Here is a 23,515-nt window from a genome sequence, read left to right as displayed (position 1 = left end):
TTTCCCTGTGACTGTCAGATCGAGGTCCGCTCCGACCAGGGTGAAGCCGGCCGGCTCCACTTCTCTGTCCGGGACTCTGTCATCCAGCCAAGTCTCCCAGCTGTATTGGATTCCGCTGCCAGCAACGTTTTCATTATTTAGTCCGTTCGTAGCGGGTATGTACACGATCAACAAGATCAGTCCAAAACCCACCACTCGAAATCCATGGTTGGCAGAATGTTTGTAAACTAAGTGTACAAATTAAAAACATAAAATAACGCCACTAAGTGTACAAATTAAAAACATAAAATAACGCCACACTGCAGGTCGCAAAGAGACGCTGCTAGCCGCTATTTGCTTAGTTACGTTCATGGTTACGTCACGTATGACGAAAGCGCGTAAGTGCAAGCCCACAGACACCCATAGAGAATGTATTGAAAGCTTTAAAATTTGAAAAAAATAGATTTTACATGACAGGCTATGAGAGACTTCTGGGCGATTTTCAACCTGACTGAAATCGCCCAAAAACGGGCGGGGCCATTTGAAGCACGACTTTAGCCTGATTTGACATTTAGTGGCAGTCAGATCAGATTACAACACTGATAACTACTGTTGCCGTGATATAATTGATTAGAAAAAAAATCCCTTCCTTTTCCCGTTTGGCAGTGCGTCGCCCATATCGCCCTATTGAACAGGCCGTCCCTGGCCATGCGAATACAAGTTATTTTAGTACCTTTATTTAACTAGGCACGCCAGTTAAGAACAACCTACACTGGCCAAACCCGGACGACGCTGGGCCAATTGTGCGCCGCCCTATGGGACTCCCAATCACGGCCGGTTGTGATACAGCCTGGAATCGAACCAGGGGGTCTGTAGTGAAGCCTCAAGCACTTGTCTTAGACCGCTGCGCCACTCGGGAGCCCATGAGTAAGTTTTTTCTCTCGTGCCCATAAGTAAGCGTTTCCCTTTGAATGATAAGAGGAAACGACTTAATATTGCCATCTGCCGGTTGTTAGGCTAGTGCTACGTGTACTCACCTGTTTACAAGCATGTGACAAGTATTTTTGTAGTCGTTGCCGAAATGCCAAGTGCGTCCACTTACATCAGTGCATTCGTAACAACCTAACCATTTTACATTTGTCATTTAGCAGACGCTCTTATCCAGAGCGACTTACAGTTAGTGAGTGCATACATTTGCATACTGGTCCCCCGTAGGAATCGAACCCACAACCCTGGCGTTGCAAGCGCCATGCTCTACCAACTGAGCTCCACGGGACTAACCATAACGAAACTTATATTCGATCAAATAAACATCACGTAGCAAATTAGTAATTAAAGGTTTTGATGTCCAAATTCGACACTTATTGACCTCCATACAAAAGTCCTCACTTTGATCTTATTTTAGTGGGCTGAGTAAAACTTCTCGATTCGCCTCTTCCGCTGGAAAAATCAAGTATTTTATTAAACCAGAGCACCACCCAGTGGACTCAACTTTACTGAGGTGAGTCTCAATAGTCGAAATTAGTTTACTATCCATGTCTCCACTTGTCACCTTTAGGATATTCTGTAAACAATCTAAATAAAATAAATGACATTATGGGGAAAATCCTTCCCCATTACCAGTCTCTGTGAAGATAAGATTCTCCTCACAACACATTGAGGAGCAGGTCAGAAGGCAGGGACCTCTGGCTCTCGTAGCCAATGGGTTGAGAAGATGACACCAGGAGTATGCAATTGAGATAATGCGTTACCTCGACCATAATCTTCTTTCAAGGCACCCTGCTGCTACATTTATATCCCAGGACTGCTCGGCTACTTACCAGTCCATTTGTGTGCTCAATTGCAGAGACTGATGTTTTATAATGTTGCCCTTTAATAGTAATTTAGTGAAATTATAAATGAAACCTCAGGTCAGGACTGAGAGGCAGTTGTGATTGATTTTAACCACTGAAAAAGGAGGGAAAACAGGATGAACTGAGATAAAACAACTTTATTTACAAAGGAGGGGCTACAGCCACAACAGTAACCTGATGTGATAACTCTTAAAATAACAGCCATGGCAAAGAAAATAATAGAATCTGTATAGGGATAAAACCAATAAATTATTTTGGGGTAGCTTAACATGCAATGCAAAATAATCCTCCAAGAGAGTTACTGAATTACATTCATTAAGACCCAACACCATGGGGTTTAGTTTGCTAGTTTTTTGTTTGGCAGTAACTTTAGTGTTTAGGATAGATCTGAAAGCGCAGAAGTATCATTAACTTAAAGGAAACATTATGTTCATGGAGACAGCTTAATCTTCAAGGTTCTGTATGGTTCCATAGTCAACCCTCTAGGAAAAGATTGTCAGACATGAATGGACGTGGTGTCTTTGGTGAAGAAAACATGATTGATGGCGTTAGACAACAATGGAAGGAGCAGGCCATTCCCCACTTCATGGTCAAGTAAAAGGCAGTTCTATCTCTCAGTGATACGTAAGCCAACAGAGGACCCATCCCTCCTTTGAACTCCTCCTCTCCTAATACTCCTCTCCTTCTTCCCCGTCCTCCTCGAATGAGTCGATGCCCACCTCTTCGTAGTCCTTCTCCAGGGCAGCCATGTCTTCCCTGGCCTCAGAAAACTCTCCCTCCTCCATGCCCTCGCCCACGTACCAGTGCACGAATGCCCGCTTGGCGTACATTAGGTCGAACTTGTGGTCAAGACGCGCCCAGGCCTCAGCGATGGCTGTGGTGTTGCTCAACATGCACACAGCTCTCTGGACCTTGGCCAGGTCACCCCCTGGTACCACGGTGGGTGGCTGGTAGTTGATGCCCACCTTGAAACCTGTGGGGCACCAGTCCACGAACTGGATACTCCGCTTTGTCTTGATGTTGCCAATGGCCACGTTGACATCCTTGGGCACCACGTCTCCGCGGTACAGCAGGCAGCACGCCATGTACTTGCCGTGGCGAGGGTCGCACTTTACCATCTGGTTGGCGGGCTCGAAGCAGGAGTTGGTGATCTCAGCCACAGAGAGCTGCTCGTGGTAGGCCTTCTCGGCTGAGATGACGGGGGCATAGGTGGCCAGGGGGAAGTGGATGCGGGGGTAAGGCACCAGGTTGGTCTGGAACTCTGTCAGGTCCACGTTGAGGGCACCGTCGAAGCGGAGAGAGGCGGTGATGGAGGAGACAATCTGGCTGATGAGCCTGTTGAGGTTGGTGTAAGAGGGGCGCTCAATGTCCAGGTTTCTACGGCAGATGTCGTAGATGGCCTCGTTGTCGACCATGAAGGCACAGTCGGAGTGCTCTAGGGTGGTGTGGGTGGTGAGGATGGAGTTGTAGGGCTCCACTACAGCTGTGGACACCTGGGGAGCAGGGTAGATGGCAAACTCCAGCTTGGACTTCTTCCCGAAGTCAACGGAGAGACGCTCCATGAGCAGGGAGGTGAAACCAGAGCCGGTACCTCCTCCAAAGCTGTGGAACACCAGGAAACCTTGGAGCCCTGTGCACTGGTCAGCCTGTCAAGACACAGAAAACAGACATGTTTTCTAGCTCTGATAAGACACATTAAGTCAAGGCTAAAACCCTTTCTCATCAGACATTCACACAAAAAAAATCCATGAGTTATCCTAATATCACCATTGAATCTATCAAATCTGACGGTTTCCCCTCACCAATTTACGGATCCTGTCCAGCACTTGGTCGATGATCTCCTTGCCTATAGTGTAGTGGCCACGGGCGTAATTATTGGCTGCGTCCTCCTTTCCTGAGATCAGCTGCTCGGGGTGAAACAGCTGGCGGTAGGTACCTGTACGCACCTCATCTGAGAAAGGGGAACAGACCAGGGTTAATTAGTCTGTTCTTGATGCTTCTTTTGAACTGTACCACCATATTGATGAAGCGCTCTTCCTACACATCCCCCAGTGTCAATCAGTCAGTGCATTTTCTCTGCATGGTCCCTCAAATACTAACCAATGACAGTGGGCTCCAGGTCTACGAAGATGGCGCGGGGCACGTATTTCCCGATGCCCGTGGCGCTGAAGAAAGTGGTGAAGGAGTCGTCAGTGCTACCGACCGCCTTGTTGTTAGGCATTGTGCCGTCCGGCTGGATCCCGTGCTCCAGGCAGTACAGCTCCCAACAGGTGTTGCCCATCTGGACTCCAGCCTGACCCACATGCACAGAGATACACTCACGCTGGAGAGACAAGAAAACACAGGGTTAGTCAAACAATTAATTTATGGTTTCTTTGAACAGGGATAAAAGACATTAACACATTGAATATAATATAATAATAATAATAATAATAAGCCATTTAGCAGACGCTTTTATCCAAAGCGACACAGTCATGCGTGCAAAAAGTATTATTTTTTTGTGTATGGGTGGTCCCGGGGATCGATCCCACTACCTTGGCGTTACAAGCGCCGTGCTCTACCAGCTGAGCTACAGAGGACCACAGGGTCCGATGCATTGGCGGCACAGTCTGCACTGGATGATGGAAAAACACTTGGCTTTCAATGACGCCAATGGAAAATTGAGTCAGTGGAGCACCCTGACAAACCACTCAACGCATAGGAGTTTATTTGAGGTCGATTAAGGATTTGGGCATCTATTTTCACACTTGTATTACTGCTGTTTCTCACCACCAAGTGGTAGCACTCTACATCAGTGGTTCCCAACCCAGGGTACTAGGTCCCCTGGGGGTACTTGGCCTATACACAGGGGGTACTTGAGAAGACTCATAAGACTATAGGCTTTTACTGGTAAAATGCTCATGAGGGGGTACTTCAGGCAGAGCAACATTCAGTTGGTGGTACAGTAATGGAAAAAGGTTGGGAACCACTGCTCTACACTAACAGAGGAAATAAACGGAACCTGCCCATGTCTGAGTGACAAATGAGCAAGCCGCCAGAGTTACGAGCCAAAGTTATGAGTTGTGTGTATATTTGCACGGTGACCCAATTTGTTAGCAGTGTGTTGAAATGGGACTATGACTGCACTGTTCTTCCTAGCATGGCTTAGCTAACTCTGCAGTGAGTCAGATCTGCCCTACTTTAATACTGAACTGTATGCAGCTACCATCTCAGAAGCCTAGCCACATCTTAACGGGTGACTACCGGTATTGACATAGCCATTAACCTAGTCTGAGGCCATGTAACTGATCTATCAAGAGTGTAAAAAACATGAACAACACCTGCTCTTTCCATGACAGACTGACCAGGTGAAAACTATGAGCCCTTATTGATGTCACTTGTTAAATCAGTGTAGATGAAGGAGATGGGTTAAAGAAGGATTTTAAAGCCTCATGACAATTTACATGGATTGTGTATGTATGGCATTCAGAGGGTGAATGGGCAAGACAAAATATTTAAGTGCCTTTGAATGGGGTATGGTAGATGCCAGGCACACTGCTTTGGGTCAAGAACTGCAACGTATGCTGGGTTTTCCACGCTCAACAGTTTCCTGTGTGTATCAAGAATGGTCCACCACCCAAAGGACATCCAACCAACTTGACAACTGTGGGAAGCATTGGAGTCAACATGGGCCAGTATGCCTGTGGAACACTTGAAAACTTGTAGAGCCATGCCCCGACAAATTGAGGCTGTTGGGAGGGCAAAAGGGGGTGTAACTAAATATTAGAAAAGGTGTTTTGTAAACTCAGTGTACTTTACATACAGTATATTCATCCACACCCATTGCTGACGGGTGAATAAAAATCAAGCACAGTCATGCAATCTCCATAGACAAACAATGGTCTTACTGAAGAGCTCTGTGACTTTGGTCTGGGACTGTTTTCCATGTTTCGGGCTAGCCCCCTTAGTTCCAGTGAAGGGACACCTTAACGCTACAGCATACAATGACATTCTAGACGATTCTGTGCTTCCAACTTTGTGGCAACAGTTTAGGGAAGTCCCTATACTGTTTCACCACGACAATGCCCCAGTGCACAAAACGAGGTCCATACAGAAATGGTTTGTCGAGATCGGTGTGGAAGACCTTGACTGGCCTGCCACAGAGCCCTGACCTCAACCCCATCAAACACAGTTGGGATGAATTGGAACGCCGACTGCGAGCCATGCCTAATCGCCCAACATCAGTGCCCGACCTCACTAATGCTCGTGGCTGAATGGAAGCAAGTTCCCTCAGCAATGTTCCAACATCAAGGGGAAAGGCTTTCCAGAAGAGTGGAGGTGGTTATACCAGCAAAGGGGGACCAACATGATTTTGGAATGAGATGTTCGACGAGCAGGTGTCCACATACTTTTGGCCATGTAGTGTACACATGTTATGGACACAAGGTGGCGCTTGAGATCTAGATTCACTAAGGACCAAACAGCAGGTCATGTGCCTGTGCGAGAGATGAGCCAATTTTGCAATGCAGTATTGGCAGACGGCAGCATAGTTGAGCCTAGGCTGCAGTGACGCCACCCAGTCGATAAGACACTGTACAGCCTTAACAAAAGAAACAATAACTGAATGTGTTATCACACTACACCAAAGGTGCATCCCAATAGTTTATTATGGCCTACTCTCATCTTCCTTTCATTTAGGCTCCACTGGCTTGATGAGAGGAAGCCACTTTAGATTGAGATACACCCCCTCGATATCTCACCCTCATTGGAATACTAACTTGGACCGAGGTCAGTAGAGACAATAAAAATGTGATTAAAAAAAGTGGTGGTAAAGTCTGATTAGGCCTCACTAGACTAAAGGCCGAACTGGGAGGGTTGGCAAGAGGCAACCCTACCCCTTCAGCGCGTCAATGAGCTATCGACAATGTTAACAGGAGCTGACGAGTCTGAGGCAAGGCCAAAAGTCCCGCCACACCCTACTGAAATATTTCCAGCTCGCAGCGAACAGGATGAGGGGAAAGCGCCTCCAAGGATGAGCGAAGCTGATAATAACAAGCTTATCATTTCTAAATACCAGCGCACCAGAGCTGGATACGTACGCACAACACCTGTCTGGCCAAAATTGCTTATTATACAGAGATGGGAGATAGGGAGCGAGAAAGTCACGGAAGAGAAGTTTATGAGTGTGACGCGCCAAGAGAAGGACGCACCTCGTAAAGTTGTATGTGTTGCCAGTCCTTATGAATTGTGTTGATTTGGGAAGGCCCAACTATAAAAACAGGAGAACCTGCCACAGTAACAGGAGAACAGGCACACCATCCAACTAGGCTTTGTCCTCTGGTAGAAGGATGGAATAATATCTCCCTTAAGCTAGGTTGAACTTTCAGTAGCAGCAAGGTCAATTGTATCAGAAATTTTTAGTATGCACAAATAGCTTGTTTCTCAAATTTAATGCAACTTTTTTCACAGATGATTCCCGGTTTTAACTCTACCGGGCAGATGGCATCGTGTGGGGTTATCGTATGTGCAGGCATAAGCTACGGACAATGAACACAACTGCATTTTTATCAAGGGCAATTTGAATGATACCGTGACGAGATCCTGCGGCCCATTGTCGTGCCATTCATCCGCCGCCCCTACTTTAAAAAAAGGTATCTATGATTAACAGATGCATATTTGTATTCACAGTTATGTGAAATCCATAGATTAGGGCCTAATTAATTTATTATCTGAACGGTAACTCAGTAAAATATCTGAAATTGTTGCATGTTGCGTTTCTTTTTTTGCCATAGTCAGGGGAAGTTAAGGAACCGTTACAGAAAGAAACACCTCAAATCTAGATCTGAATCTACAAAAGCAACCCAACTATGTCTACAGTGAGGTCCTTGTGATTTTAAGGTATTTTTTTCTGCATTTGTTTCTACAACCCTCCACACTTAATTTACTACTGTTATGACTCAGCGCATGTAGAGACTGGGGCAACTACTTTCACACAGCCATTTCTCCAGCCCTGTAGTTTGACAGAACAAGCTGGGTATGGGTGGGGGAGGAGCAGTGACATTGCTCAGGGATGTGAGAGGGTGTGCCTAGTTTGGGTATGGCAGCTAGGTCAGCACTGCAGCCAGCTATTTAAAGGGAGGTGTCGATCATTACTCACCATCCCCCCTCTGTGTGGGTCGCCCCTCCAGACCCCATTCTACTCCACTGACCCCTTTCTCTGTGGGAACAACCACTTGGTGTCCTGAACCATTAGCTTGGTCAGTTAGAGTTGATGTTTAGGCAGGCCCTAGTTCATACCAGATTTAAGAAACTAACATCCACCATGTTGCATTTGTCAGGGGTTGCCCTGATTTTCTACGGCAAAGCCCCCCCCCCACACACCTCTAATTGAAACCCTGTAGGTAAGCCTAGTGTAGGCCTATGTGTAATTGTGATAGCTAGTTGATTCGGTAACTATTTGCGCATGGCGTAACAGGCCATTTATGTTACCAAATGGTTACCAGATACAGGCCCAGTGACATGTACAGTGCTAGGTTATATGGTATCCATTTCCTGTATTTTGAGCTCATGGTAATGGCGATAGACTGTAGAGTACAGTTTAGATTAACATATTGCTTGTGCTACTGCAAGTCCGCCGAGACGCTTGGCACCAAAATGGCTGGTGGACTAATCGCTTGTTCAGTAGCTAGTAAGCAACCCCCGCCCCCTCCAGTTTCCTGTTCTGTCCCCTAAGGGGGTTATATTTTTTTTTTAAAGTGCAAAGAGGGCCTTGTGTTATGCAGGGAACATATGGCTTGGACTTCACACCTAAACAAATAGTCACTCCTTTCATAACATTGAAATTAGATGGCATGCGACAAAATAAACTCTCCCCCATGCCATGGTAATCTTCTTTAGTCATGGGCAAAGCTAGGAACAAAGGTGAGTGTACTGTTTTTTTGAAGACACTGCATTATGATCTGAGTAACGTGCTAGTACATGAACTGGAATGGATTATAAATTAAGGCTCTTTTACCCTCATTTAGTAGTATAGACATTAACCTCATGATCAGACAGTCTCAGCCATGTGCTACTCAGAAATGATTATCCTTTGTGCTCTGCACCACTCCTAACCTCGGATTTCACTTTCAGATTACTGAAGGTTGCCCCTATCAAGACTAAGCATGTATGCATAGTCAAAATATTTCTGAGAGGTCTTTGTCTAATTTCTTGACATATTTTATGATTAAGTCATATGGGCAGGATGTGAGGTAATAAAATGTGAGCCATGTCCTAAAAACATCCATGTGGCAACATGTGATGGGGAAATGTTACATTGGGACACAACTGATACAATTAATCTATTATGTTTAAACAATTTTTAAAATCATTGTAGATGTAATCTGCAATACTCCAGTAGATGGTATATTTGTGGTTCATTAGTATTCGTTGGCATTTGCTCTGACTACTGAATAATACCACATTGGCAGAATGTTCCCAGTATTGCGCAGTAGACTAGAGCAACAGGAATAGTAGCTGACTAGGCCTACAGTCACCCATCAGAATACACACGGACCCGTGGGAGCCACATCAGCATTTAAAACCAGCAGAACAAACAAACACACCCATAACCACACTGGCCCCACGGCCACTGCATATGGAAACGGTTAACTCCTTTTTAACCGTTCAAAATGGCAGGAAGCTGCTTCAAGCGCCAAATGACAACATTTTGATAATAAATGCAGATACATGTGAGCATATTTATTGATAGGAAACGTGAGGCCAATTAAGGCTCAGGTGACTAAATGTAACAATTAAATACATTCTAGTAATAGTTTCGTATACTGCGCCAGTCGTGTTCGAATTGAAAAGCAAAACGGCGCGCTAAGTTGAACGCGCAGCAAAATGGATACTCCTATCATGACGCACCATGTTATCAGAGCGAAATAATATTCTATAAAAACAGATGAGCCGTAGTGGAGGCTGTACCTTGGAGTATTATAGACAGTAATGTTTATACTATACAATATTGACTATAGAAACATTAGAAATGTAGCCTATTTCATATAACTCTAAACCCTTAAATTATTACAACCGATGCGTCAAAGGCAATGTTGGAAAAAGAAAGGTCTTACCATTTTGATTCTGTTTGTCTTCGTTTCCGTAGAAAAATAAAAGTATTATTTCGTAGTATAACCTCTCACAGTGCACCTATAATGGGGTCTCCGTGAGTATGTTTTAACTGCGTGTGTTACTGCGATCTGTTTTTATAAACTGCGAAGGGCAGGGGTGGAGTTTTGGACACTCCCTCTTCTCTCATAGATCGAGTTCGTTTTACATGGCCCGGGTAGGCGGAGTTTTTTTTTGTTGACCATTCCATTGGCCCTTAACTGAAATCCTCACTAACAGCACCGGGCCATGTAAAACGAACTCCACCATACGCAGATTAGACCTCAGGCTAGGAAGGAAAGTACAGGCCTGAAAAGGTTAGCTGGACCAAAGATGATATATTATATTGACAAGACAGCCGAGTGACCTCTTTAACAATGTATATACATTTCCTCAATGACGCAAGCGAGATCAGGTGGGACCATTCTAGCCAATGAGAGGGCGTGTGCCAACAGGCACAACTAAATCGTTGCCGGAATGCCACGTGCATCCACTTAAATCAGTACATTTGTAACAGCCTAAACATTACGAAACTTCTATTCGACCAAATAAGCCTCACCTAATTCGACACTCTCTTATAGACCCCTCATACAAAAAAGGGCATATCTCACGCGGACAGATTTTGGGCAGAGTAAATTCTCTCGCTTCACCTCTTCCTCTCTGTCTTTGCGCACTGAACTGACGTCGATTTTGTTGCTCCTAGTTCGCCACTAGATGTCAGACTTGTCTAGTGTTCTGCTTGCTGGTTCTTGCCATGACGAAGACGCTCTTTTGTCTGCAACAAAATAGGTCAAAGTTGTCCCTGGGCAGACACTGATCTGTGGTCAGGTTTGTATTTTCCTCCCTAATTTTTCCATTAGGAATTGAGGAGGGTAAAATTATCCTAGTTCTGTGTCTAAGGGACAGTTTTTGGAGCTGTATTTCTGTTTATGAACAATGTGGCAGTTGTGATTCCAGTAACATCTGTTTCTGTGGTTAATAAATGAAATAAATAAATTTTACATTATTTAGCAGACGCTCTTATCCAGAGCGAGTTACAGTTAGTGAATGCATACATGGTTTTTTTCATACTGGCGCCCCGTGGGAAACGAACCCACATCCCTGCTGGCCGGCTGCAACAGAGCCTGGACTCGAACCAGGATCTCTAGTGGCACAGCTAGCACTGCGATGCAGTGCCTTAGACCACTGCACCACTTTAACTTTGTTGCAGTTGAGCTCAGTTTTATCTCTAATTTTTTTACATTTACATTTTTAGTCATTTAGCAGACGCTCTTATCCAGAGCGACTTACAGTTAGTGAGTGCATACATTTTCATACTGGCCCCCCGTGGGAAACGAACCCACATCCCTGGCGTTGCAAGCTCCATGCTCTACCAACTGAGCTACAGGGGACTGTAGCTCAGTGGTTAGCTGTGGTTAGCTGTGCTATAGGCCCTGGCCCCTGAGGCATTAGACCACCCTTCTCTCTGGCTTTTGGCTATGAATGAAAAAGTTATAATCCTCAAACAAGGCCTGAATTCCTCCAGATAGGCTCTTCATCCTAAATCCACTCATTTCTCTCTCCCCCCTCTGTATTTTGAGATAGATGGAGTGATAGATCAAAATCTTTTTCATGTGCGTCGGTTTCCCCCTCCTACGGTGGACACTATGGGGCTAAGGATTTCTTTCCCCTTATCTTATGTATTTGAGTTACACTGGCAATGGGTTTAAACCCTAACCCACCGGCAATGGGTTTAAACCCTAACCCACTGCCCATGGGTTTAAACCCTAACCCACCGGCAATGGGTTTAAACCCTAACCCACTGGCAATGGGTTTAAACCCTAACCCACCGGCAATGGGTTTAAACCCTAACCCACTGGCAATGGGTTTAAACCCTAACCCACTGGCCATGGGTTTAAACCCTAACCCACTGGCAATGGGTTTAAACCCTAACCCACTGGCAATGGGTTTAAACCCTAACCCACCGGCAATGGGTTTAAACCCTAACCCACCGGCAATGGGTTTAAACCCTAACCCACCGGCAATGGGTTTAAACCCTAACCCACCGGCAATGGGTTTAAACCCTAACCCACTGGCAATGGGTTTAAACCCTAACCCACTGGCCATGGGTTTAAATCCTAACCCACTGGCAATGGGTTTAAACCCTAACCCACTGGCAATGGGTTTAAACAACTTTCTTTCTATTTTCTTTCTTTTATCTATAGCGTTTGTCTATATAGCATATGTATATGCTGGTATGGTGGTTTTGTAGCATCTATAGCAAGAACACTTTTCTTTACAGTAGGGTGCCTAGCCACATAATGAAACATTGATCACTGATGTCTAGAACATGAATGTGAATGTAAACTGATGTCTAGAACATGAATGTGAATGTAAACTGATGTCTAGAACATAAATGTGAATGTAAACTGATGTCTAGAACATGAATGTGAATGTAAACTGATATCTAGAACATGAATGTGAATGTAAACTGATGTCTAGAACATAAATGTGAATGTAAACTGATGTCTAGAACATGAATGTGAATGTAAACTGATGTCTAGAACATGAATGTGAATGTAAACTGATGTCCTATATGGGGGCTATTGTGTGCCATGTCAATCACTGACAGTGTTATTTTACTAAAGGGCCCGTCTCCTGCTAGTTCACACTATCCCCCTCTGCAAAGGCTGACTCCAAAACAGTTTATTCAGAGTATTTCACCCTCACAATGGCTTTGGAGGCATTTACATCTCAGAGAGGTTTCTTCTGCATCTCAGTTATGCTTTCCGTATATATTCTCTCAAAGCAGAAATAGCCTCTACATATTTTCACGCATCAGCAACCACTTTCAAGCCACCACCTCTATCTAACCAGGAAGAGAGGATGAGTGTTCTACATGGAACCCAAAATAGTTATCCTATGGGGACAGCCAAAGAACCCTTTTGAAACCCTTTTTTCTAAGAGTGTACATATTGCTTATGGGCAGATTCCTCCCAAGATATGTTGTGTGTTCTTGTAACAGGTACAGCGTTAGAAGAAGTGCTGTTCTCACTGCAGACATTTTTTTTATGTGGATTTCTGATCCAGTCACTCCTGAGTCATGTTGGCAACAATGATATTGTCATTGTTTCCGGTTAAATCTAAAGAACAACATCCATGGGTTGAATACCACCTAGGGTCCCCATTTATCCTGCCTTACCAGGGTCTCCCTGTGAGGAGGACAAATTAACCTTTTACTGCAGTGGGCCAAATCAGGGTCACACAGAGTGTTTCTTGGTAGTCTTAAACAAATCTACTTTGAAACAAAAGTATACACCTCACGCACATGGTTATGGGCTTAAAAAAAGAAGACACCTGTACCATGTCAGATATAGAGTTGAAATATATTCCATTTTGAGTTTGCATCCCAATATCGCACTTTATATACAGTACCAGTCAAAAGTTTGGACACACTTACTCATTCAAGGGTTTTTCTTTATTTTTACTATTTTCTACATTGTAGAATAATAGTGAAGACATCAAAACTATGAAATAACACATATGGAATCATGTAGTAACCAAAAAAGTAGCCACCCTTTGCCTTTATGACAGCTTTGCACACTCTTGGCATTCTCTCAACCAGATTCACCTGGAATGCTTTTCCAACAGTCTTGAAGGAGTTCGCACATATGCTGAGCACTTGTTGGCTGCTTGTCCTTCACTCTGCGGTCCAACTCATCCCAAACCATCTCAATTGGGTTGAGGTTGGGTGATTGTGGAGGCCAGGTCATCTGATGCAGCACTCCGTCACTCTCCTTCTTGGTCAAATAGCCCTTACACAGCCTGGAGGTGTGTTGGGTCATTGTGCTGTTGAAAAACAAATGATAGTCCCACTAAGCCCAAACCAGGTGGGATGGCATATCGCTGCAGAATGCTGTGGTAGCCATGCTGGTTAAGTGTGCTTTGAATTCTAAATCAATCACAGAGAGTGTCACCAGCAAAGCACCCCCACACCATCACACCTCCTCCTCCATGCTTCACGGTGGGAACCACACATGCAGAGATAATCTGTTCACCTACTCTGTGTCTCACAAAGACATGGCGGTTAGAACCAAAAATCTCAAATTTGGACTCACTTTACCAAAGGACTGATTTCCACCGGTCTAATATCCATTGCTCGTGTTTCTTGGCCCAAGCAAGTCTCTTCTTATTATTGCTGTCCTTTAGTAGTGGTTTCTTTGCAGCAATTCGACCATGAAGGCCTGATTCACGCAGTCTCCTTTGAACAGTTGATGTTGAGATGTGTCTGTTACTTGAACTCTGTGAAGCATTTATTTGGGCTGCAATTTCTGAGGCTGGTAACTCTAATGAACTTATCCTCTGCAGCAGAGGTAACTCTGGGTCTTCCTTTCCTGTTGCGGTCCCCATGAGAGCCAGTTTCATCATAGCGTTTGATGGTTTTTGCGACTGCACTAGAAGAAACTTTCTATGTTCTTGAAATGTTCCGGATTGACTGACCTTCATGTCTTAAAGTAATGATGGCCTGTTGTTTGTCTTTGCTTATTTGAGCTGTTCTTGCCAAAATATGGACTTGGTATTTTACCAAATAGGGCTATCTTCTGTATACCACCCCTACCATGTCACAACACAACTGATTGGCTCAAATGCATTAAGAAGGAAATAAATTCCACAATTTTACTTTTAACAAGGCATACCCGTTAATTGAAATGCATTCCAGGTGACTACCTCATGAAGCTGATTGAGAGAATGCCAAGAGTGTGCAAAGCTGTCATCAAGGCAAAGGGTGGCTACTTTGAATAATTAAAAATATGTTTATTTGTTTAACACTATTTTGGTTACTACATGATTCCATATGTGTTATTTCATAGTTTTAATGTCTTCACTATTATTCTACAATGTAGAAAATAGTAAAAATAAAGACAAACCCTTGAATGAGTAGGTGTGTCCAAACTTTTGACTGGTACTGTACATCATAGAAGACTGAAATATATAAAAAACCATTTACAAAGAAACACAGGGTTTTCTGCAGTTAAAAAACTAATGATATTATTTAATTATGAAATTATGAAAAATATTTATAACGTTCCACCCATGAGGCCACTAGAGGGCAATTTGGTCATTTGACTGCAGAAAGGGGCTACAAGAAGTGCTGTTCTCACTGCAGACATATTTTTGTGGATTTCTGAACTAGTCATTCCTGAGTCATGTTGGCAAAAGTTATATTTGTCATTGATTTTACTGTTAAATCTGAAGAACAGCCTCCATGAGTTGAATACCATAGTGATCTTACTGCTTCACAGTCCTGCCAGGTCTGCTGGTCTGGACATTGGAGAGATATAAAGCCTATTAGCAGTGATGTCTGTGTGGTTAACTGACCAGAATACATTAGCCAGTTGAACACCCCAGTGCTTGTACCTGCCTCAGGCCATGCCTAGTAGCATCCTACTGCTAAACCACTAACCATAGGGAGACACTGGGGGGGGGGGGGGGGGGGGGGATCTGTCCTGCACTGTGCAATAATACACTCTGAGAGAGAAAATGTAGGTCACTATTAAAAATCCAAATGTTTTCTTCTCAATGAATTAACAGGGTCTAAGTAGATTTGCTGTGCTACTAAAGTATTGTCCCCCTTTCCACTGCAGCACAGGGGCAATGTGATTTCTGATTTCTCTGCAGTGCAGGTTGGAGGATCTATTAGTGGGAGCTCCCTAATGGAGCCAGGTCAGAATCCTGCCTTGTGCATACAGATTGAGATATGGGAGGTTGTGTCCCCTGCAGTCTGGCCAACCTCTGGTCAAATAGAATCACTCCTCCCTGTGGACCGCCCTCCTATTAGACAAACGGACAAACTCTGGGTCTGTGTTTGACCTCATACACACCAGCCCACTGTCTGTAATGGATAGAGCTTTTTGGGGGGGGATGTATGTGTGTGTGTGTGTGTGTGTGTGCACGTGCACGTGCATAACTACACAGGTACAAAATGAGAAGCAGATTAAACATCGAGGCTATTGGTTGGCGAGTTGGCTTCTCCATTTACTGTGTGATGCATATTCATCTAATGTGGAAAAACCCATCACGTTGACCAGGTACCCTGCTATATAAAATGTGGGTAACGATTAATTAGAATTAGTTTAATTTCTACACAGTCCCAGGATATCAGTTGAAGTACGCAAACATGTAATGAATGTAATTGTTACAATCTCTATCTTGTAATGAAACGGAACATCAAGGGTTTGAAAACAATAATTATTTTGGGAAAGAAGGGGTCTATTTACACCAGACAGTCAAACAGGATGGGCTTGTGTATTCAGCCTATTCTCCCTAGTTCCCCCAAGTGCTGTTGTCCAATCCAGTGATTACATTTCAAGTGTCCTATTTAAGTGTCCTGACTTCATATTAGCTCGGGTAACCCAAACGTTCCCGTGTATCAAGTATTACAAGGTAGGATTTGGCCCATCAAGCGTCATTTTAATCCTTTCCAATTATCTTCAATTGTCTGGATAACCATTAACACTAGAGTAATTATAAACTATGCCATCTCCTTGGTTACCAACCATAATCAAAACCTTCCATGGCTGTTTGGTTGAAAATTCATCGTCAGAAAAATGAATATTGTGGTAATAAGAGAGGTAAGGATGTCTGTGTTTATAAAGTATCTGAAGATGCCTTCTGATCCTCAACTAAAATTATTAAGTGGCACGGGCGGACTGCATATAGGACAATTCTGGCAAATGCCAGATGGGTTAGTCCATCTTTAGCCCAGTGGGCCTGTATAAATATATATATATTTTTAAATGGTATCATTATTTGGCTAGTAATGGGGGCCTCAAGGGACAAAATGGGCCGGTGTTAGAAATGCACAGGACGATTTCTGATCCCAGTCCGTCCCTGTTTTTATTTTACTAAGCAAGTCAGTTAAGAACAAATTCTTATTTACAATGATGGCCTACACCGGCCAAACCCGGACGACGCTGTGCCAATTGTGCGCCACCCTATGGGTCTCCCAATCACGGCCAGTTGTGGTTGTGATACAGCCTGGAATCGAACCAGGGGGTCTGTAGTGACGTCTCAAGCACTGAGATGCAGTGCCTTAGACCACTGCGCCACGCAGAGGATTAACTTGGTTGTCTTCACAGTTCTAGAATTTCTACAATGATCTGTACACATTGAGATTGGGGTTTGTCCTCAGGGCGAGGTAATACTTTTTAATTGTTGAAATCTCTAGGGATGCACAGTTGCTTGCTGAGCCAATTTAAATCCCAGTGGGCAATTACACAGAAAAGACACTGTAATGCTTGTAGGGGTTTGGTAACTTAAACATTGAGAACATTGAGAAGCAAGACTGGTTCTAATGTCTTGACTTACCTTGATCAAGCTCCTCATATTCATCACCCCAGACTTTCATCTTGTTTCATGTCTCAGAACATCGATTTGGATAGAGGCTGGGGTTGTTAACGTTCAGCTCTCCCTCCCTATCTGCTATAGATTAAATCATAGTATTTTCCCACATGGAGGAGGGACACTACAGTGGCCTGGGTGCAGGGGATTCTGGGCTGGCCATGATAAGGGCTTAGGGGCTTTGAAGGCAGCTCTACACTGAGATCAAGGTGGGCCACACAGACCACAACAGAAGTTTTCAGACCCCTAGAAATCCCTATAGAGTTTTACTCCTGAGATAAGCTATCGTCCTTACCAGAATGGCATGGCATGGCACTTGAAGGGTCACACAAGCCTAGAAAATAGCTGTCATGAAAAAGTTGTGGTTGATAACTGATTATTGTATAATGGATTAGGTTAAATCAATTTTGAATGGAACGGTCTGTTTGGAATATCAGCAACGTCCCCAATCTTCAGCCTTCAACATCAAGACTTTTGCTTTCCCCAACCCCCCCACCCACACACACGCTTTTACCATTCATGATGTTGTAGGCTGTAAGGGGTTTGATGCTAACAAGAGCCTGTCCTTCTGGGAAGGCCCTGCCTGCCACTCTTCATCCACACCATTATCATAAATTTGACATTTCACAGATAATATTGATTACTTTATCTTAGCATTTCAGCCTGCATGACAGGCCGGTGCAGAGAGCAGAGTTTATATTGATCTCTAGCCTATTAAACCCTCTTGTGAGTATAATCGTTGTTATAAGACCTTTTACTGGCTATAGAATCAATGGTTCACATTTCCAGACAGGACAGAAGAGATGTCATATTTGAGAAGAGGCAGTTTTCATCTATATGCCCTCCCCCAATGTGCAATAGGCATTTTCTATCAATATCCTGGAAGAGCGACTGCACATATAGGGAGCTGAAATCAGATGTATATAATGCTATTTAGTTCTTCTGTGAAATGTTTAGTTCAGGACACAATGTGTTTACTTGCACGCCAACACTGAAAAACATTGGCTTGTGTGCGTGTTTCATTAATGCCAATCGTATCCTGAGGGTTTGGTTTGGAAATGTCACGCAAACTATTATATAACAGGTCAAATCACACACTCCAGCAATTTGTTCATACCGTCCATAACGCGAGTCTTATTTAATCTTTCTTGGCTCAGATGGTAGCGCATGGCACTTGTAACGCCAGGGTAATGGATTCGATTCCCGGGACCACCCATATGTAAAATGTATGCACGCATGACTGTAAGTCGCTTTGGATAAAAAGTGTCTGATAAATGGCATATATTGTCAAACCGTTGTCGGTTTTATAATATATGCCATTTACCAGACGCTTTTAAACAATAACATTGTTATTTGATTGAAATTATGGTTCATGATAAATCCATGTGTAATAACAGAGCACGTAGCAATAGTCAATCTTCAACTCAATCTCTACTGAGGAGAATGACCCTTTCCTCGTATTGTTGTTGCCGGAGAAATCACACTTCGTAGAAAAATAGGCTATAACATTCACTTTACTGGAGAGGAAACAGTGTAGGAGAAATGTTATTTATTTGTGAATTTATGTTGGGAATAGTTAACATTTTACATTAGGTCTGGTTATGTATCCTCTGACCATATGATGACAAATATTTGAATCACATCTGTTACACTAGTCCATAATCAATCAATGATTGTCAGACAAATCTGTGGACAAGAAAAATGTGAAACTATTTAGTAGGCTACTATTTAACAACATATTTCCCGTTATCGTGTTTGATGATTTATGACGATATTTCAGCAACTAAAATAAAGTCAGAAATCCTTATAAATTGCCATCATAAATAATGTTTCATTTAAATGTGTAATAAACGGCCTGAATTTTATTTTGCATGGAAAAATCTGACATTGTAAGCCCCCGACCAAATAAAATGACGAACACATTTACAAACGTTAGATTATTTAGCAGTATACGTTATTAATTCAAATGCAATAGTACCACAGTCCAGGTGTGACAAGACAATAAATAGCCCTACATAAAACATCTCCCATAAATTATTTGATAAAAAATCAATCTGTATACGTTCAGGCATATATGTTCCATATACATTATCCAGTGTCAACATACAACAACATAGTTATCGAAAAAAGTTAGTTATCAAATTAATATACTCACAATTCAAAGCAAGACCAAATAGTTGAAGACATCCATGTTCTTCAGAAGTCGACGATATTGTGATATTGTCTAACTCTTTATTCTGTTTAAATTAAATACATCTTAAATGTTGTGTTGTCTCTTTTTTTCGTCTGGCAATGCAGACATGTAGGCCTATAAACATGATCAAGTGCTCTTATGAAGAGGTAGGTACAAAAACAGTGAAAAACAAATGGAGAGAAAATGCATAATGCGTGATATAGGGAACTAAAAAATGGCCATATTAACCTCGCCTAACCTCGCATATCTGACATGGCACCTAAAAGGGCAAAGTATCGAGGAAAAGCTTGTCTATTATCGCAGGTGGCGGGACCAAGTCTTCCAGTTTCAAGTAGAATATCCTCTGCAGACCTTGTGTACAAAGCGTGCGAAGTTCAGGCAGCTTTCCCAAGAGTTTTGACAAGTGATTTGGTCGACTGACACTTCCATCGTTAAAAGTCACTTTGTCTTTCAAACAGTTCACCATCTTGTTCTGAAGTTCCTCTACTTTCCTGGGCTCCTTCAGCCCATGTCTCTCTGTAACAATGACAGGGTGCAATTCGTTTCAAAACGTAACCCAATGGCATTAGGCGCATACATTCAGAACATATGGTTTTATTAACCTACCTGTTACTGTGGCAAGGGCGCATATGCAGGAGAATGTTGCAACGTCTATATTCATGCTTTGAAGGTTTGCAGAGAACTCCACTATGGTGTCAATCCACTCTCCAAAGCCGCGCCTACACTGAAGCCTATGCAAAACCAATCCGTTGCAGAAAATGAGCTTCCCTTCCTCAGGGTTGGACCTGTAATATGATAGCATCGCATGATTAGGATTCGGATACCGACTTGGCAATAAGATCAAATGGATACGCGTGTAATTGTTGTGCGTAAAATGACAATTTATGTTGGTGCACTTTTTGATATGCTATTGTATAAGATACCTGTAAGCCAAACGCAGAACGAAGAGTTCCAGGAAGGCTGATTCGAAAAGGAGATCTTGGTCCGGTCTCGGCAGATCGGTAAAACCTGGGATCTTTTGCGCCCAATCGCGGATAATCTCCATGGAGACGGTCAGGACGTCGTAGAACTGCTGTACGTGTTGCGTGTCATCTCCGGTGATTTGGCTGTCATGATTATTCTGGAACTAGAAGGTGATGTTAAGTTGAACTCAATGCTCAACAGTGTATTTTATGACTTATTTTATTAATGAACTAGTGCGTAAAGTGATGGGGATTGCATGACCGAGGCTCGTACTTACTCGGGAGTAGTCCAGTCGAGACAAGGACGGGTTGGAGTCCACATGGGCCCTCACTAGCGCGCTAAGGATGCTGACAGGTGGCAAAGGGTCTTGAATTTTATGTTTGGAGGGTAACCGGCCCCGTCGACCCTTTAAACTGGCAGTCCTGACGACTGAATAATGAAGAATATAAATTAAGTTGTTTTGTTTAATAATTACTATTATGCTTTGAAAAACATATCGTACTACACGCTTTCTGCTTAAAAATAATGTGCAAATACATTTAAAGGAGATGCGTAAAGTTGTGCGTTATAAGAAGTAAAACAAACCTTACCTTCTTTCACCATTCCCATTACAAGGCACTTTTGGAAACGGCAGTATTGGCACCTGTTTCTCCGGCGTTTGTCAACTGCACAGTTTTTCCCAGCTAAACACACATACTTGGCATTTTTCTGGACAGTGCGCTGCGAAGAAACACAGAGGAGGACACATTAATTGCCATTTGATGCGTTGCCACCTGAAGCTTTGATACATTGAACAAAGATGGCCATTAAAATACTTTTGCCACGGATATTGACAATGGGAAATGAATAGCCATGGCGTTGCAGTCTGCCCCATTCTCTCCCAGCTGCGTAATGCATCATAGCAGCGGACGAGGCAGACAGTGGGTAAATATAGTTCCGTGGCCACTCATAATATGAAGTTCCCTGGGGACCCTCTACCCTCTCCCAGTCCTCTATTGGCAAGGCAAGGAGATGAAGGTTCTTGATTTTGAAGGGATTTTAATTAGTTGCCATGACGAAGAGGTTTCCAGATTAAGCATTGTATCAGGAGCCAACAAACAACCCAATGAATCAGTAGCCTAAATATTACAATACATTTATAAGGCATGTTAGTTGACCGTTAGTTCTAAATGTATAACAATCCCCGCAGATATTTCATGAAACACACCTTGAAGAATCCCTTACAGCCCTCGCAGGTGCGCACGCCGTAGTGCTGACAGGCGGCACTGTCCCCACACACGGCGCATAAAGCATCCGTGTTGGTGGGTGATCCTTGGCTAGGAGGTGACGGTGCTTGGTTATCCATATAGTGATGTCCGTGACCGAGCTGGAACGAATAGGGGGAACCCACCCTGTGCTGTTTCCTTAGGGCGCTGGAACCAAAGATGCTCTGGCTCTCCAAGCCATGATACCTGCCTGAGGTATCCGGGTTCACAGACACCTGGAGGGACCCATCAAATCTCATCTGGCACGTCGACAAAGGACTACCGTTTTGGGGATGCTTGAAAGAAAACAAGGAGAATCTGGATATGGCATTTTTCCGCTGGTCCATCCTGTGCGCCACCGCCAAGTAGTCCTGGTGAAAACTGTACAGAGATCCAGAATCATCCCACGAGTGGCTGGGTGGACTCTGGAAGGTCTGTGTGTGTGGAGAGGGGGGTTTGTAGTAAACAGACCCAGGGGGAGTGACCATCTCATCGGACTGATGCGGCTGGTGGTGGTGACTCTGCTGGTGGTACATGGGGATGTCCTCAACTTTGATGCATGACTGCTCCCCCGGATGGGGCATTTGGAATAGACAAGGGGGCTTGACGTCATAGCTGGAATTGTTACAGTAGCTGTCCACGAAAGCACCGACATTTGGAAGATTGGTGGTATTGGCTGATGTGATTTCTGTGTTGGTCAGGTCCATGCTAAACTTGACAAACTCGGGCGTTAGGAAGTCACAGTTGTGGCTGTGGTGCTCTCCAGCGGCGTGGAAGCTGCTTGCGCTCTGCTGCGAAGCGGGACTGGCTCCTTGAGGTGACGATCCGTACTGAGCCTGGACGCACGGCATAGCTGCTACAATGAGAGAGGGAGACATATGCTTATATCAATCGATCTCCTCGTCAAGCCAAATCCCATCCAATGCAGATGCATCGCATGAAAATTAGAATGCTTGCGTAAAAGCGCACGAGACGTATATGATTAACCTATACCGTCACCACTCTCTAGAACAAGTGCCAACAGCAAAAGCATTGCATATAATAGGCGCAACGTCTCCAACATTATTTGTAGTCTTACCTTCAGTTGTATGACTATTTTCAAAGACAAAATGTCTGAATCACTTTCTGGAGTTATGATAATATCCACTCGATTTTGCTCCCTGCTAAAAAAAAAATCGAACAAATCTGTCACAAAATTACAAACCTGTAAAGATATTAATTTATAAGCAGGTCATTACTTTCTGATAACATTAATGTTAGAATGTATATTTCGTTTTCAACAGTATAAGACAATTAAACCAATACCTTAAAGTGTCACCCGGTGCACCATTAGAGGATTACATATTCTCCGCTGTATCCATATCCAATTGCAAATGCAGTATTGTGAAGAGAACGGGGCAGATGGCCATGCACCTCTCCAACTGGCTACTAGACTGGCCGCGGGTGACACAGACAATGTGCCTTTGTTTATGTGGCTCGGAGTCGGAATACCGCTGCCCACGTGCCAAAGACACTGAACGTCATCGAGCATTACGCGCACCAATCCCTTCCAAGGATGGATGTATCAGATACAACTGTAAACGCATGATAGAGTACAGAATATAATACAATAGAATGTAAAACATTTTTTAGACATCATCATACAAGAATGATAAAAAACATCACATAATAATACACATTAACGCATATGTTTGGCGATATGCCTAAAGAAGGCATTGCAGGCAAAAAAATTACATCTCACCTCAATTCACAACTAACTTAATGATATGCATAGT

General features: G+C 43.6%; 1 protein-coding gene and 1 pseudogene across 2 annotated transcripts; both read right to left on the bottom strand.

The window, feature by feature from the left end:
• Positions 1–1,951: 1,951 nt before the first annotated feature.
• Positions 1,952–10,095, bottom strand: LOC311109890 (tubulin alpha chain-like). The gene is made up of 4 exons (XM_084152907.1): positions 9,926–10,095; positions 3,933–4,155; positions 3,635–3,783; positions 1,952–3,478 (listed from the first exon to the last, which is right to left on the bottom strand). The coding sequence occupies exons 1-4, from the start codon at positions 9,926–9,928 to the stop codon at positions 2,501–2,503; spliced, it is 1,353 nt and encodes a 450-aa protein (XP_084009033.1). The 5' UTR covers positions 9,929–10,095; the 3' UTR covers positions 1,952–2,500.
• Positions 10,096–19,792: 9,697 nt separating this feature from the next.
• Positions 19,793–23,271, bottom strand: LOC311109680 (nuclear receptor subfamily 4 group A member 2-like; annotated as a pseudogene). The gene is made up of 8 exons: positions 23,068–23,271; positions 22,819–22,903; positions 21,704–22,596; positions 21,087–21,216; positions 20,774–20,925; positions 20,457–20,659; positions 20,140–20,318; positions 19,793–20,049 (listed from the first exon to the last, which is right to left on the bottom strand). The product of its transcript is annotated as a nuclear receptor subfamily 4 group A member 2-like (transcript).
• Between the last annotated feature and the right edge of the window lie 244 nt (positions 23,272–23,515).

Source organism: Coregonus lavaretus (assembly GCF_964263955.1).
Source record: "Coregonus lavaretus genome assembly, chromosome: 35".
NCBI classification, from domain to species: Eukaryota; Metazoa; Chordata; class Actinopteri; order Salmoniformes; family Salmonidae; genus Coregonus; species Coregonus lavaretus.
The sequence above is the reverse complement of the archived record's forward strand: the minus strand, read 5'-3'. Positions and strand labels throughout refer to the sequence as shown.